A 13224-nucleotide genomic window follows, 5' to 3' on the forward strand; every position below is an offset into this window, starting at 1 on the left:
GGCCACTGCACTCCAGTCTGGGCAACAGAGTGAGACTCCAACTCAAAAAAAAAAAAAAAGTAATCCCTAATAATTTATTCATCCTCAAAAAAATATTTCTGTGAAAAGAAATTTATATTTTGGCTTACAGAGTTATCCACAGACCCATGAAATCTACATGACTCCCTAATTTAAACTGCTTTTATTGGTTCTATATATGCACCTGATGCATACTAATAAGGGAAAGCTTAAAGCACATTAAAAAAATATTTAAAATATGAAGAGGCATATCCCCATAAATCAATTTCCTTCCAAACTTGCACTGAATTATTTTGTAACCTGTGAATATAACAGATTGTGTATAGCAGGATTTATCTAGGAAATATACTCTTCATTTCATTTTGGCCTTTCGATTTACTGTACTTACAGGAAACAAAACTCAAAAGACTTCAAACATAGAAAGTAATTGAGCTTATTTTTTTTAACGTGTACTGCACTGTAAGTACAAATGGGGACTTGTTAATAAGACAAAAAACCAGAAACACTCTGTCTTTCCTTTCCTGAGGGTATCTTTAATTGGCCTCCTCTAACATAGCACATTATATATTATGCATTTCAGTTCCTGGGTTGTTTACCGTAACAGAATAGTTTTCTCTGTGAAAGACCTCATGAGAGCTCCACCTTGTTTTTCTAAGGTTCCCAGAAGGATGGCGGTCATATGGCATTAGTTAACCATGCATCGGTAGAATATAAATTATTCATGAACAGAAGTAAGCAGAAGTGGCATCCACAAATTCAATTTAGTCAGAAGAACTGGTGAAGAGGAATACTTATTACATTGAAAACTGTGAAGTTCTCCTACCCTCCCGGTCCCCCATGAAGTCTGAAAGAGAGGTATTTCCAACAAATGCCTCCTCCTCTGTACCCAATTCACAACCTCAAACTTCCACTCTGTAACACTCTCTAGTCTATGTCTAAGCATAAAAGGAAATAAATACCATGGGTAGAAAATTAAAGCGTATTTTTATGTTTTAAGAACTATTATTTTCACCTAAGAAGAGATCTATTTATCCAAATTCATGTCAATAAGTTTAAATAAATAAAAAGCTTTTTTAAAAAAAGACTCTACCTAGAAGATACAGCCAAAAACAAAATTTGATAACATAACCCCTTTCATTTTTCATATTTTTACTTTATAACGTGTTGAGTACATCACAGGTATACTAATAACTTTAGTAATTGGCATGATAAATTAAAATGTTGTTATGGTTTCTGTTTTATCATATAGTCATCTCTTCTTATGAATGAAAGGCCAACTAAGAATTGGAAAATCAAAGGAATGTGGGAATAAAAGAATGAAAGGCTCACAAAATTGCCATCTGATTTTATCACAGGCCACCATTTCCCCTAGGTTGCAGATTTCTGATCAGTCAGTCGAAAACAGATTCATTGACCAGAAATTAGCTCTTCACTATAGAGTGCCAGAAACATCTCCTTCATTAAAAGGACAGAATACCTGGGGTTTTTTGTTTTTTGTTTTTGATTTATTGTAGAGACGAGGTCTCACCAAGTTGCCCGGGCGGGTCTCAAACCCACAGGCTCAGGCAATCCACTCGCCTCGGCCTCTCAAAATGCTGGGATGACAGGCTGAGCCACCGAGCCCGGCCAAAACACCTGTTTTTTAAGGAAATCACATCGCGAAATCATTCTGAAAACTCACCTTGCCTTTCTGGTTCAAGGGCTCAATTGTCAGGCTGTCAGGGCCAATATCCACAATGTTGCCCATCTGAAATCCATCTGTGGGGTGTGGCGCCCAGACAGGCTTCCCATCCTCCATTTTGATGGGGACTGTCCACTCCCTCCTGTTTCAAAGGAACAAGTAAAGCAACATGAAAACCTTGGAGACGTAAGACAAACAAGAGCTTTTTTAAAAGTTCACAGGTCGGTTGTCACTCACAGACACACATCTACCCCTGCCACAGATGGTCCCCACTTCATCTCTCCATCTAGCTGCCCCGGCCCCCTTTACCCACCTTTACCTAAGGCCACAAATCCTCTAGAACTAAAGGCATAAGAAGAGAGATCACTGCCTCTGGGAAATTGGTCCTTGCACTCTGAGAATGCAGGGACGTGCTCCCTACTCGTCCTCGCTGAATACTCGGCATAATGTCTGCGCTGTTTTCTTATTTTTCACTGAGGCAAAATTGATATGCTTTGAACTGCACAAATCTAAGTGTACGAGCGGATGAGTCTGGACAAATGGACAGACCCATTTAAGGACCACGCCATTCAAAATATAGGACATTTCCATTGCTCCAGAAAGCTGGCTCATGCCTCCCCAGACTTTCCCCTCCCCATCCACCATGGGCATCCCCACTGTAAGGAACAGAATGATTTATTTTCAAAATGAACCCTGAACCATGTTTAAATGCCTCTGCTAGGTCACTTCCTGCTTCTTTGTTCTCTTTTTCGCGGGCCTGTTCTAGAACTTCATGGTTTGCAAATCACATTTAGAGATCATATAGTACGTATCCTTCCAAGTCTGGCTTCTTTTGTTCAACAAAATGTTTTTGTTATTCAACATATTCAGCCCTGCTATGTGTGCTTGTCCACTGAATACTATCCCACGATTGTACACCTGCAGTCTGCTGATGGATCGGTTTTGCTACTGTAAATTCTAATCTAATTTTTCACTTATTCCCATAAGACTTCTTTCAGACTTGGCATTCTGAGACTTAGCATTTGTAATTCTGTCTACTGAGAGTAGCTAAAAGGATCCATGACACGCAGGATATTTCATTTTAATGAGCCCAGATGTGATGAAACTCATGTGTAATACTGAATCAGTCGGTGAAGTGATCCCAGATGCTCCAGGGTCAGTATCTCAGTGGGAACTTATTTTTTTCACTCCTCATCTATATTAGAAGACGAGCTTATTCATGTGCCATCATGCTGCTCTGGTGTGGCAGTCTCCAAACCGGAGCCACCATACAGATGCTCTCAGGCATCGTCTTTCACAAAAGTCAGGACGTTTGGGGTCCAGTTCAGTCAAAAGCTGCTAACCATCAGCATGGTTGCAACTCGCTTGTTGGTTGATGTCTCTCATGCAGTGGCTACAGGATGGGATGCTTTTCCCATCCAGCAAATGCTGTCAGGTTTACGTATAATTCCATGTCAACAAATTAGATGAAGATTTTGCATAGACGTGAATCCAACAAAACTGTGCAGGTGTATACTACCACATACACACCTGTATCCTATCTAGTCCCACGGCTCTAGATATTGCCTATATGTGAGTGATGTCCAGTGTATTTCTCCAGCCCAGACTTCCATGGAGCTCCCAGATGAGTACCTGCCTACTAGACATCTCCTAGTGAATAGACCTAATAGATATAGCATCACTATGATGTTAATATCACTCTAGTCCCCCACCCCAGTCTGTTCGTTCCTGTATCAGTGAGAGCACCAACAATACTCATTCAGATCAAACTGGAGTCATCCTCCATTTCTCCAATGCCTTCCACATTCATATCCTTTTGCTGGTTTTGTCAGCTTGGCCTTCTGCAGGTCGCTTGTATCCACCTACTTTTTTGCATCTCCTCTGCCATCCTAGTCCAAACCGACACTGCCTTTTGCCAAAACTTCTGGGATTAACTTGGCTGCCTGCTTCTGCTCAGGCCGGTCTGCACAGGTCACGAGGCATGCCACTGAAAGGTGAATCTGACCCTTTGCCAGCCCCGCCCTGCCAAGGCATGACAATTCCTCTAAGGCCCCATGCAAGGCAGGCAGCAGAGCACTCACTGGCAGATGGATGGACCGGTCACACAGTTGGGAAGAGAACAAGGAAACAGGAGGCCAGACAGGGCTGTCATGTCTTCAGACCCAGGCTTGAAACTCAGCCCCGCCACTTTCTGACTAGGCCTTAAGCAAGAGCCTTACCTACTCTGATTTTTATCTTTATCCTTGCCCATATGGCAGGATAATATCACTTACCTTCCAGAATGGTTGTGAGGATTAAGTGACATAAAACTGAGATCACCGCTCCAGTGGCACCCAATAGACACGAGTCATACCGCTCCCCCTCCCCTCCCTCACATCCCTTGTTTGAAGCTACTGGTCAATGGCCAAGACAATGGCCTGTGGTAATTCTGAACACAAAGGGAAATCACAGAGTAGTCATGAGGGGTCATTTGGGAAAAACTACCTGGAAAAAAAAAATCATGCCATGTGTAAAACTGTGACGGTGAAAAAATAAGAAGAAAATCAGAGCAAGCAAAACCCCCAAGTTCAAAAAAGAACAGCATATTCCCTTGAACTATTCAAGCGATTTTTTCCCCATTTTAAAATATGTACTACAGCTTTCCAAATAAGATAACAAATTTAAAGGCACATACCTAATGTCACTTCTTCATCAAAGTCCTGCTTTCTTTTTTTTAAGTTGGAGGCTTTATTTTATTTTTCATTATTATTTTTTTCATGTAATTTTTTTTAATTATAAAGGTCTCTGGAATGAGAAGCTCAAGGAGCAATTATGGGTGTGCACATAAAAATGGTGACAAATTCACTCCTGGACTCAACTTGAGTAAGGCTCCTCTGAGCCCTCTACTCAATGAGGACTCCACCCCGGTCTCCATCTTTCCCCTCTCCTTGCCAGGCCTGCACACAGCCCAGTTTTAGTGAGAATCCTGCGAAGTCAGTTTGGGTTCCCCACCCTTGACATGTGATCAAGTTCCAATCCCCACCCTTGATGTGCAAGTCTGTGACCTGCCTTCAGCAGGAATCCCGTCAAGTCGGTTGGGGAGCCTGTCCACCTGTCTCCATGAATGATGCTCCGTCCACTGACCCACTTGCTCTGCTCTGTTGACCTGAGCCCCCGGCTGCCTCTGCTGTGTTCAGAGCTCAGCCCATCTCTCCTCCCCTGCAATGGCCCTTGCTGGACACTGAACAGAGATGTCCGCTACAGACTTCACTGTGTCCCCCCAAATTGATATTAAACCCTAACACTCAACATGATGGTATCTGGAGATAGAGCTATGAGGAAGCCATTAAGGTTAAATGAGGCCACAAGGGCAAGGTTCTAATCAGCACTGGTGGGTGTATAATAAGAGGAAGTGACATCTCTCTTCAAGCACCAAGGAGAGGCCACATGAGCGCACCAGGAAAAGTATAAGCCAGAAAGAGCACGCTCACCAGACCCCAATCCTGCTGACACACTGACCTTGGACTTCAGGCTCCAGGACAGTCAGAGAGTACATTTCTGTTGTTTAAGACAAATGTTCTTGGTATTTGGTCATGGCACCCCTACTAGCAGACTAATAGACTCCTACTGCAAACGTCCTGAAATGGGTACTCCTTACTATTTCAACAAGTGTCCCAATAATTCTTCTTTGACAGCATACTAGGGCCAGACTCAGTGGCTCAGCCTGTAATCCCAGCACTTTGGGAGGCTGAGGTGAGTGGATGCCTGAGCCCAAGGGTTCAAGACTAGCCCAGGCAACTTGGCAAGACCTCATCTCTACAAGACATCAAAAATTAGCCGGGCATAGTGGTGCGCGCCTGGAGTTCAGCTACTTGGAAGGCTGAGGCAGAAGGACAGCCTGAGCCCAGCAGGTGGAGGCTGTGGTGGCCGTGAGTGTGCCACTGTACTCCAGCCTGGGTGGCAGAGTGACACTCTGACTTTAAAAAAAAAAACAAAGAAAAACAGCATACTAGTAGGAACGAAATAATCCCAAGAGTTATAGAAGATAAAGTTGAAGCAATCTTTCAAAGAGTCAAGAAAAAAAGAGAGAAAGCTGGGGGAGGGGGAGATATTAAATGAGACTAGTAAAAAAGACCAACAACAAAATCCCAGGAAAAAAATCTCTCCACCTTCCAAAAGTAAAGGGAGAAAGCTTTGAAAGAAGAAGAAAATTTACAGGAACAGAAAGACATGATTTTCTAGAGACTAGCCAAAAAATTCAGTTCTCAATAACGTAACTAAAAAACAGACACACATAAAAAGGCATCACAGGGCAACCCCCTTGGGTCCCCTCCCACCGTGGGAGCTTTTCTGTCCACTCAATAAATCCTGCTTTCAAAAAAAAAAAAAAAAAGACACTACTGTCAAATTTCGGAACATCAAAACAGAGAAAAGATGGCATACATTTCCAGAGTCATGAGAAAAGAAGGAAAAAAGCACAGGCCATATTCAAAGGATCACAATGGTTTCTGCAACGTCCAAAGCGGTAAGTCAATAAAGCAATGCTTTCCACATCCTGAAGGAAAGTTATTTCCGACTTTGAACTCCATCCCTAAGCAAACTCTTAACGTAGACTGGAACGCTGTGACCCAAGAGACACCTACCACTCTCGGACCAGAGTATGGGGCCCAGCTTCTCATGTGGATTTGTCTTGTTCTATGTGATGATCATGTACTTCTGCCTGAAAGAAGCTGTGGACACTCACTTCTCCCTCCCTGTTAAATTAGCATCACTTTCTCTCCAGTGCAAGGTTTTCACTAAAATAAACCTCTTTTTAAAATGTCCTCATTTTGGCGGGGCGTGGTGGCTAGGCCTGCAATCCCAGCACTTTGGGAAGCCGAGGCAAGAGGACTGCCTGAGCCCAGGGGGTTCGAGACTACCAGGCAGCTTGGTAAGACCTCATATCTTTACAATAAATCACAAAAACTAGCCAGGTGTGGTGGCGTGCCCCTGTAGTTCCAGCTCCTTGGAAGGCTGAGACGGAAGGATCACCAGAGCCCAGTAGGTCGAGGCTGCAGTGGCCATGGGCATGCCACTGCACTCCAGCCTGGGCAACAAAGAGTGAGACTCTAACTCAAAAATAATAACAATAATAATAACAAAAATCATATGATAACTAAACATCTTCATTTCATTGTTTTTAGAATCCTAAATATTTTTAATATAAATCAGGCTTCATTAATGAAGTCTGATTTATTCATCCCACCAAAGAAGACCAAGTTCTTTCCAGGTAGATTACTACCTGTTCCCAGAAAGTCTTTCTGAAAGTCCATGCAATCCATATGCATTCTAGCTAACATTTGCATACGAAAAGGCCTTAAAAAGACACTCAGGGTAAAGAGAATTTTCAAAAGACAGTCTCAATTCTCAGAGCTACTGCATAGGACTCTTAAGTACACTAAAGACTAACTACTGCAGGAAGACTAAAGGTAAAAAGCAGTAAAGATTATGGGGTTAGACAAGGAGATTTCAAATTACTGAAATTCCTAGTCATTCTAAGAGAGGGAATGCCCCATCATCAACTGAAAATTATCTCATTTTTGGAACTTAATTGTCAGCTAATTCTGTACTTTTATTTTATTACTATTATTATTGTTATTATTATTTGAGTTGGAGTCTCACTCCGTCGCCCAGGCTGGAGTGCCGTGGCACACTCACAGCCACCCCAGCACTGACCTGCTGGGCTCCGGCGATCCTTCCGCCTCAGCCTTCCAAGTAGCCGGAACTACAAGCACACACCACCATGCCCAGCTAATATTTGGTTTATTGTAGAGACGAGGTCTTTCCAGGTTGCCAGGGCTGGTCTCGAACCCACGGGCTCAGGCAATCCACTGGCCTCGGCCTCCCAAAGTGCTGGGATGACAGGCTGAGCCACTGAACCCAGCCAGATACCGTACTTTCAAAGTAAGCACTATAGTAATCCACACAAGTAATCTACAATGGCACTAGGTAATCTACAGAAGGCAATCTCTATGTAGCCTTTCTGAGATTCTGTACTAACTTTCCATTTACTCTTTGTTGGAAGCTGAAAAATATATCCCCTGCCTTTTCTGCAACTCCAGAAAGGGCAGATTCACATCACGAGACAGGAACCATGACCCATGACCCACCATCATCATTATCTTCAAAGGTTACCTTTACAAAATGTCACGGTCAGCAAAAAGAGACATCTTGGCCTGGCCTCAGAGAGCTTTCTACAGAACAGGAAAACAATAGCAGATAGGAGGGTAAACAAAATTGGCAACATTCCTGGGGGATCTTAAATTCTCCAGTGGGTGAGCAGGGGGAGAGAAGAAGTATCAAATGCGCCTTTTAAAAAGATTACTCCTTCATCATGCCAGGCCCTGGCCTTGCTGACCAGAACCAGTTATGTGTTTGGCACCCAATTTAAACTGGAAGCTCCTTCCACCTGTATCACTGTATCCAGTTACTGTGAGAATCTAGGTACCAGGTAACCACTGGCCTGGCTGAGTTTTGAGTGTACCTAGTGCAATCTTTTCTCGAGCATTTCTGTGCCATTAGAACATACTTTACCAAATAAGCTCTGAACCAAAATTCTCAAAAGCATGTTGGCAGGGCATGGTGGCTCAACCTGTCATTCTAGCACTTTGGGAGGCTGAGGCCAGAGGACTGCCTGAGCCCAGGGGGTTCGAGACCAGCCTGGGCAACTTGGTGAGACCTCGTCTCTACAATAAATCACAAAAACTAGCCAGGCGTGGTGGTGTGTGCCTGTAGTTCCTGCTACTTGAATGGTTGAGGCAAAAGGATCGCCCGAGCCCAGCAAGTCAAGGCTGGGGTGACTGTGAGCATGCCACTGCACTCCAGCCTGGCGACAAGAGTGAGACTCCAACACACAAAAAAAATTTCAGCAGAGTTCCCTATAGTTACTAAATTAATTTCTTTTTCCTTTTAATCTTTTTTTTATCTTAAAGATGTGGGGTACAATCCAGGGTTAGGTATACAAATATTCATTGTGCAGGTACCCTTATTGATGAGGTGTGCCCCCCCCTTCCCCAGGTAGATACCCACCACTGCCAATCCCCGCTTCCCTGTTCCTCTCCCAGCAGTTTCCCACTACTGCTAATCCTTTTCTTACAGTATTACAATTGTTTAAGGTCCCCTTATGAGTGAGAACATGTGACACTCAGTTCTTTGTTTCTGTGAAATATCACTCAGTATTAGAGACTCTAAGTCCATCCAGATATCCAAGTTCATCTTCTTCAGCCAGTTGTGCAAAGTTTGGGTATTATTTTATTGTTATAATATTGTATTATGCATTAAGTGAACAAGTGTCGAAATTTATTGTGAATATCTTCATTTTATCAACAATAAACATTCATTAACAATGAGGAGAAAACACCTATCGCCAAGTCCAAACTCAGGGCAAATAACTAAGAAAACATCTGAAGATTAACAATATCTAAAAATTAATTACCTCAATTTGACAAAGAAGTAATTTTTATATTTACTTGTTTTTTTCAGTGAATATTTACTGAGTACCTGCAGTGCACTGGACACTGCTTTATACTGAGATACTGATGAGAAAAAACACACATCAGTTGTTGTTCAGTATAAGACATGAAAAAAGAGGTATGCCAGCTACCATCCCCGCCCCCTTCTGAAGACCCAGCTGCTCACAGCCTTGGTTCTGATGCTGGACCATTTTTGCAAAGTGACCTCCAAATATAAAACCTAAGCAATGTCAGTGCAGCAATCAGTGTTTCAAGTCAAGTCCCTCACCACTAGATTCTTAGAAACAGAGGACCCCAAAACACCCAGACTAACTTCAACTTAACTGAGATAGCTGAGAGTAAAGTGCTAACCAAAAAAAGGGGGGGGGAAGGCAAATATTTCATTAATAAGTTTATTACGTGGTTTCTAAATATTTTATTAAAACATAAGATGATTTGAAAACTGATACTCTCCAGAAAATTACTACAAACCCTATGCAACCTGAACTGTGAGAATTACTTATATGATTTTCTTACAGATTTTCAGAGAAGAAATCATAAACTATGTTTCGGATAGAAACTCCTGTATAAATTACTATCGCAAAACAGATTCAAATAATATATGTAGACAATTCTTACTAAGATAACTTGGCCAAAAGGCAGACTATTGCAGAAAATTCCTGTATTTTCCAGAAACTAAACATTCCAGTTTCTCAGAAGCCAAAAATTTCTTTCACAGATGTTAAAGCACCAGAATATAATAGCAAGATATTAATTTATTCCAGGTAATTTAAATGTTCTATGCTGTGACTAATCTTTTTTTTTTTTGAGCTGCAGTCTCACTCTGTCACCCAGGCTATAATGCAGTGGCACGCTCATGGCCACTCCAGGGTCAACCTTCTGGGCTCAGGCCAACCTTCTGCTTTAGCTTTCCAAGTAGCCGAAACTACAGGTGCGCTACTACACCCAGCTAATTTTTTATTTATTGTAGAGACGAGGTCTCGCCAAGTTGCCCAGGCTGTTCTTGAGCCCATGGGCTCAGGCAATCCTCTTACCTCGGCCTCCCAAAGTGCTGGAATTACAGGCTAGAGTCACCACGGCCAGTCACAATCAGTTAATCTTATTTATTATCCGATGATTGCATTAATAAATTACCTAGTTTCAAAATTTGTGCTAGGTTAAAAAATTATTTCCTAAATGTATTTTGGTCTTTCACAAAAAGGAGTTAGCCAAAAATTAAAGGCCAGGCATGGTGGCTCACACCTGTAATCCCAGCACCTTGGGAAGCTGAGACAGGAGGACTGCTTGTACCTAGCCTGAGCAGCAGAGCAAGACCTGGTCTGTACCACAAAAAAAAAAAAAGTAAAAAATAGCCAGGGTACCACTGGTGGATGCCTGAAGTCCCAGCTGCTTAGAAGGCTAAGGCAAAAGGATCACCTGAGCTGGGAGGCTGAGGCTGCAGAGAGCCACACGATGGTGCCACTGAACTCCAGCCTGCCTGAGACACTGACTCGATTCATTTATTCCACCAAGGGATAATGTTGGTCTCCCAAAAAATGGTTAATGAAAACAACAACCAAATTTCCACACGCCAAATTGGTCTTCAGACCAAAGAAAGACCTTTTCAGCTGGGCTCGGTGGCTCAGCCTATAATCCTGTGCCTTTGGGAGGCTGAGGTGAGTGGATTGCCGGAGCCCGCAGGTTCGAGACCCGCCTGGGCAGCGAGACCCCATCTCTACAATAAATCAAAAAATCAGCCGGGCATGGTGGCGCATGCCTGTAATTCCGGCTACTCGGAAGGCTGAGGCAGAAGGATCGCCGGAGCCCAGGAGGCCGAGGCTGCGGTGGCCGGGAGCGGCCACTGCACTCCAGTCTGGGCAACAGAGTGAGACTCCAACTCAAAAAAAAAGGAAAGACCTTTTCTCCAGGAGAACCTTATGTAAAATGATCCCAACCTGCTAAAATTGAAACATTCTGCACTTTAAATCACAGGCCTTGGGTCAATATCACTCAGATTTTTTTAAGGACTATATGTGAGCAAAACCACGATCCACATGGTACTCTATCACAAATAAGGCGTAAGAAATCTGACCAATCTTTCCTATTTTATTTTTATTTTTTATTTTTTGAGTTGGAGTCTCACTCTGTTGTCCAGGCTGAGTGCAGTGGCATGCTCCCAGTCACCACAGCCTCGACCTGCTGGGCTCCAGCGATCCTTTTGCCTCAGCCTTCCAAGTAGCTGGAACTACAGAGGCGTATGCCACCATGCCTATAGTGATTTATTGTAGAGACGAGGTCTTGCCAAGTTGCCCAGTCAGGTCTCGAACCCGCGGGCTCAGGCAATCCACTCGCCTCGGTCTCCCAAGGTGCTGGGACGACAGGCTGAGCCACCGAGCCCGGCCAGTCTTTCCTATTTTAAACACATCTATGACACTGCTGGCATTTTAACTTTCCCCAGGTGTTCCCAAGTAGAAGTTGACAATATCCACCCACAAGTAGCAGGATCATTTAAAAAAGTGATCCCAAGTCCAGTCCAACTCAGGCAACACACCAAGGGGGTGCAAAAAACCCCCAGAATTTTTGTATAAAAAATTGTGTATTTTTTCTTACATGTTTAAACCTCAGTCACCTTCAACGTCCTCTCCATTTGATGCAATACACCTATCGAGATGCTTTTTTCATTGCTCAAAACAGTTTTTAAGCTTGTCAATTTCGATGCCTTTTAATTAAGGGCCTCTGCCACTGTTTGTTTCACTTCTTCCACTTCAGCAAAATGTTCCCTTTTGAGGACTTTTTTCATTGGGGGAAACAACAACAAAAAAAAGTGTCCTGGGGTAAGGTCAGGTGAACAGGGAGGGTGGGGCACAGGAGTCCCACTGTTTTGGGTGAAAAACTGCTGAACACAGCATGGTGTGGTCAGGTGTGCTTGTAAATCCCCCATCATGAAATGGGTAAGTGCCTTGGGAAAGAATCTAAGAAAATTCACTGACATCAAACACAGCTGCCTCTCACAGCAGTGCTAGCTGGCGCACGGATGCCCATGGGCTTCTAGACCACTCACCTAGCGGGGGAAGCCTGTACACTACAGGGGGCCGGCCCTCCAAAAGATAACTCTGGGTTTTTTTCTTGAGATGAGAACTAGTTAAAGTTCAAGTGCAGGCCCCCCCCAGCCCCCCCCCATTTCTCTTGAGATGGGAACTAGTTAAAGTTCAAGTGTAGCTTCCATCATTCTTTCATCTATCAGCTGACACAGTCTAGGATGTTCAATGAAGTTCCTGTGCAATTCACAAGGTCAAGTCTCTTTGCCTGCCAGCTCGGGAGGCCCGAGCACAGGCGGGTCACACAGCAGTGGGATGGGGGGCCCTGAACGTGCTCCTGCCACCTGGGGCGAGTCTGGCTCGTCAGTCAAAGGAAGCGACACAGTGACATCTCACAAAAGCCAAGCACTACATCCGAGGGGCACCACACAGGTAATTCTGTGTCACCTTCTGAACATTCGCCATTCTGGAAGGCAGCTCCACCCCCGTTTCATAACAGGGAACTGAGGCCTGGAAGTTTCAGTTCCTTAGTCACATGGAGTCAAGTGCAGAGGCCGGTTCTGCCTGCCATGTGACCCCAAGTCCAAGCTCAAGTCACCGTGTCACACAGCCTGGCCTCACTGTTTCCCGTTGGTACCAGTGGTTTATATTTACTGCTAGATCCAGAAAAAGCCTATGTTTTTTAATGGTAAAAGAATAAATACAGTTTATTTTTGTTTGTTTTAATTTTTATTATAAAGATGTGGGGTACAATTCAGGGTTAGATATATAAACATTGGCTATGTAGGTACCCAAAAATACAGTTTAAAAGATATGGCAACACCTTATGAAAAACCTCTCACTACTTTTTTGGTAAACATTAACATGCTTCTTTTTTAACGGTCTTAAAATGTATTTGAATTGAAAATATTTTGTGAACAGATTCCAAGGAAGGGCAGACCAGAACAACTCGCCTTAAATGACCTAAAAGGTAAATGCTTCTTTTACAGGAGTTAAGGTTGTTTCCAGTTAATACTGC

The 13224-nt window shown here is 43.4% G+C and overlaps 1 protein-coding gene across 1 annotated transcript in view; it reads right to left on the reverse strand.

The window, feature by feature from the left end:
* MYO6 (myosin VI) overlaps positions 1 to 1850 on the reverse strand; it is a 93628-nt gene extending 91778 nt beyond the window's left edge. Inside the window, exon 1 of the mRNA XM_021709841.1 lies at positions 1700 to 1850. Within this exon, the coding sequence (XP_021565516.1) occupies positions 1700 to 1816 (117 nt within the window). The 5' untranslated portion in view covers positions 1817 to 1850. The remainder of the gene's footprint in view (positions 1 to 1699) is intronic.
* Positions 1851 to 13224: the final 11374 nt, after the last annotated feature.

The sequence above is a fragment of the Carlito syrichta genome, unplaced genomic scaffold (assembly GCF_000164805.1).
Source record: "Carlito syrichta isolate Samal-C Ts95f unplaced genomic scaffold, Tarsius_syrichta-2.0.1 Scaffold287498, whole genome shotgun sequence".
NCBI lineage: Eukaryota > Metazoa > Chordata > Mammalia > Primates > Tarsiidae > Carlito > Carlito syrichta.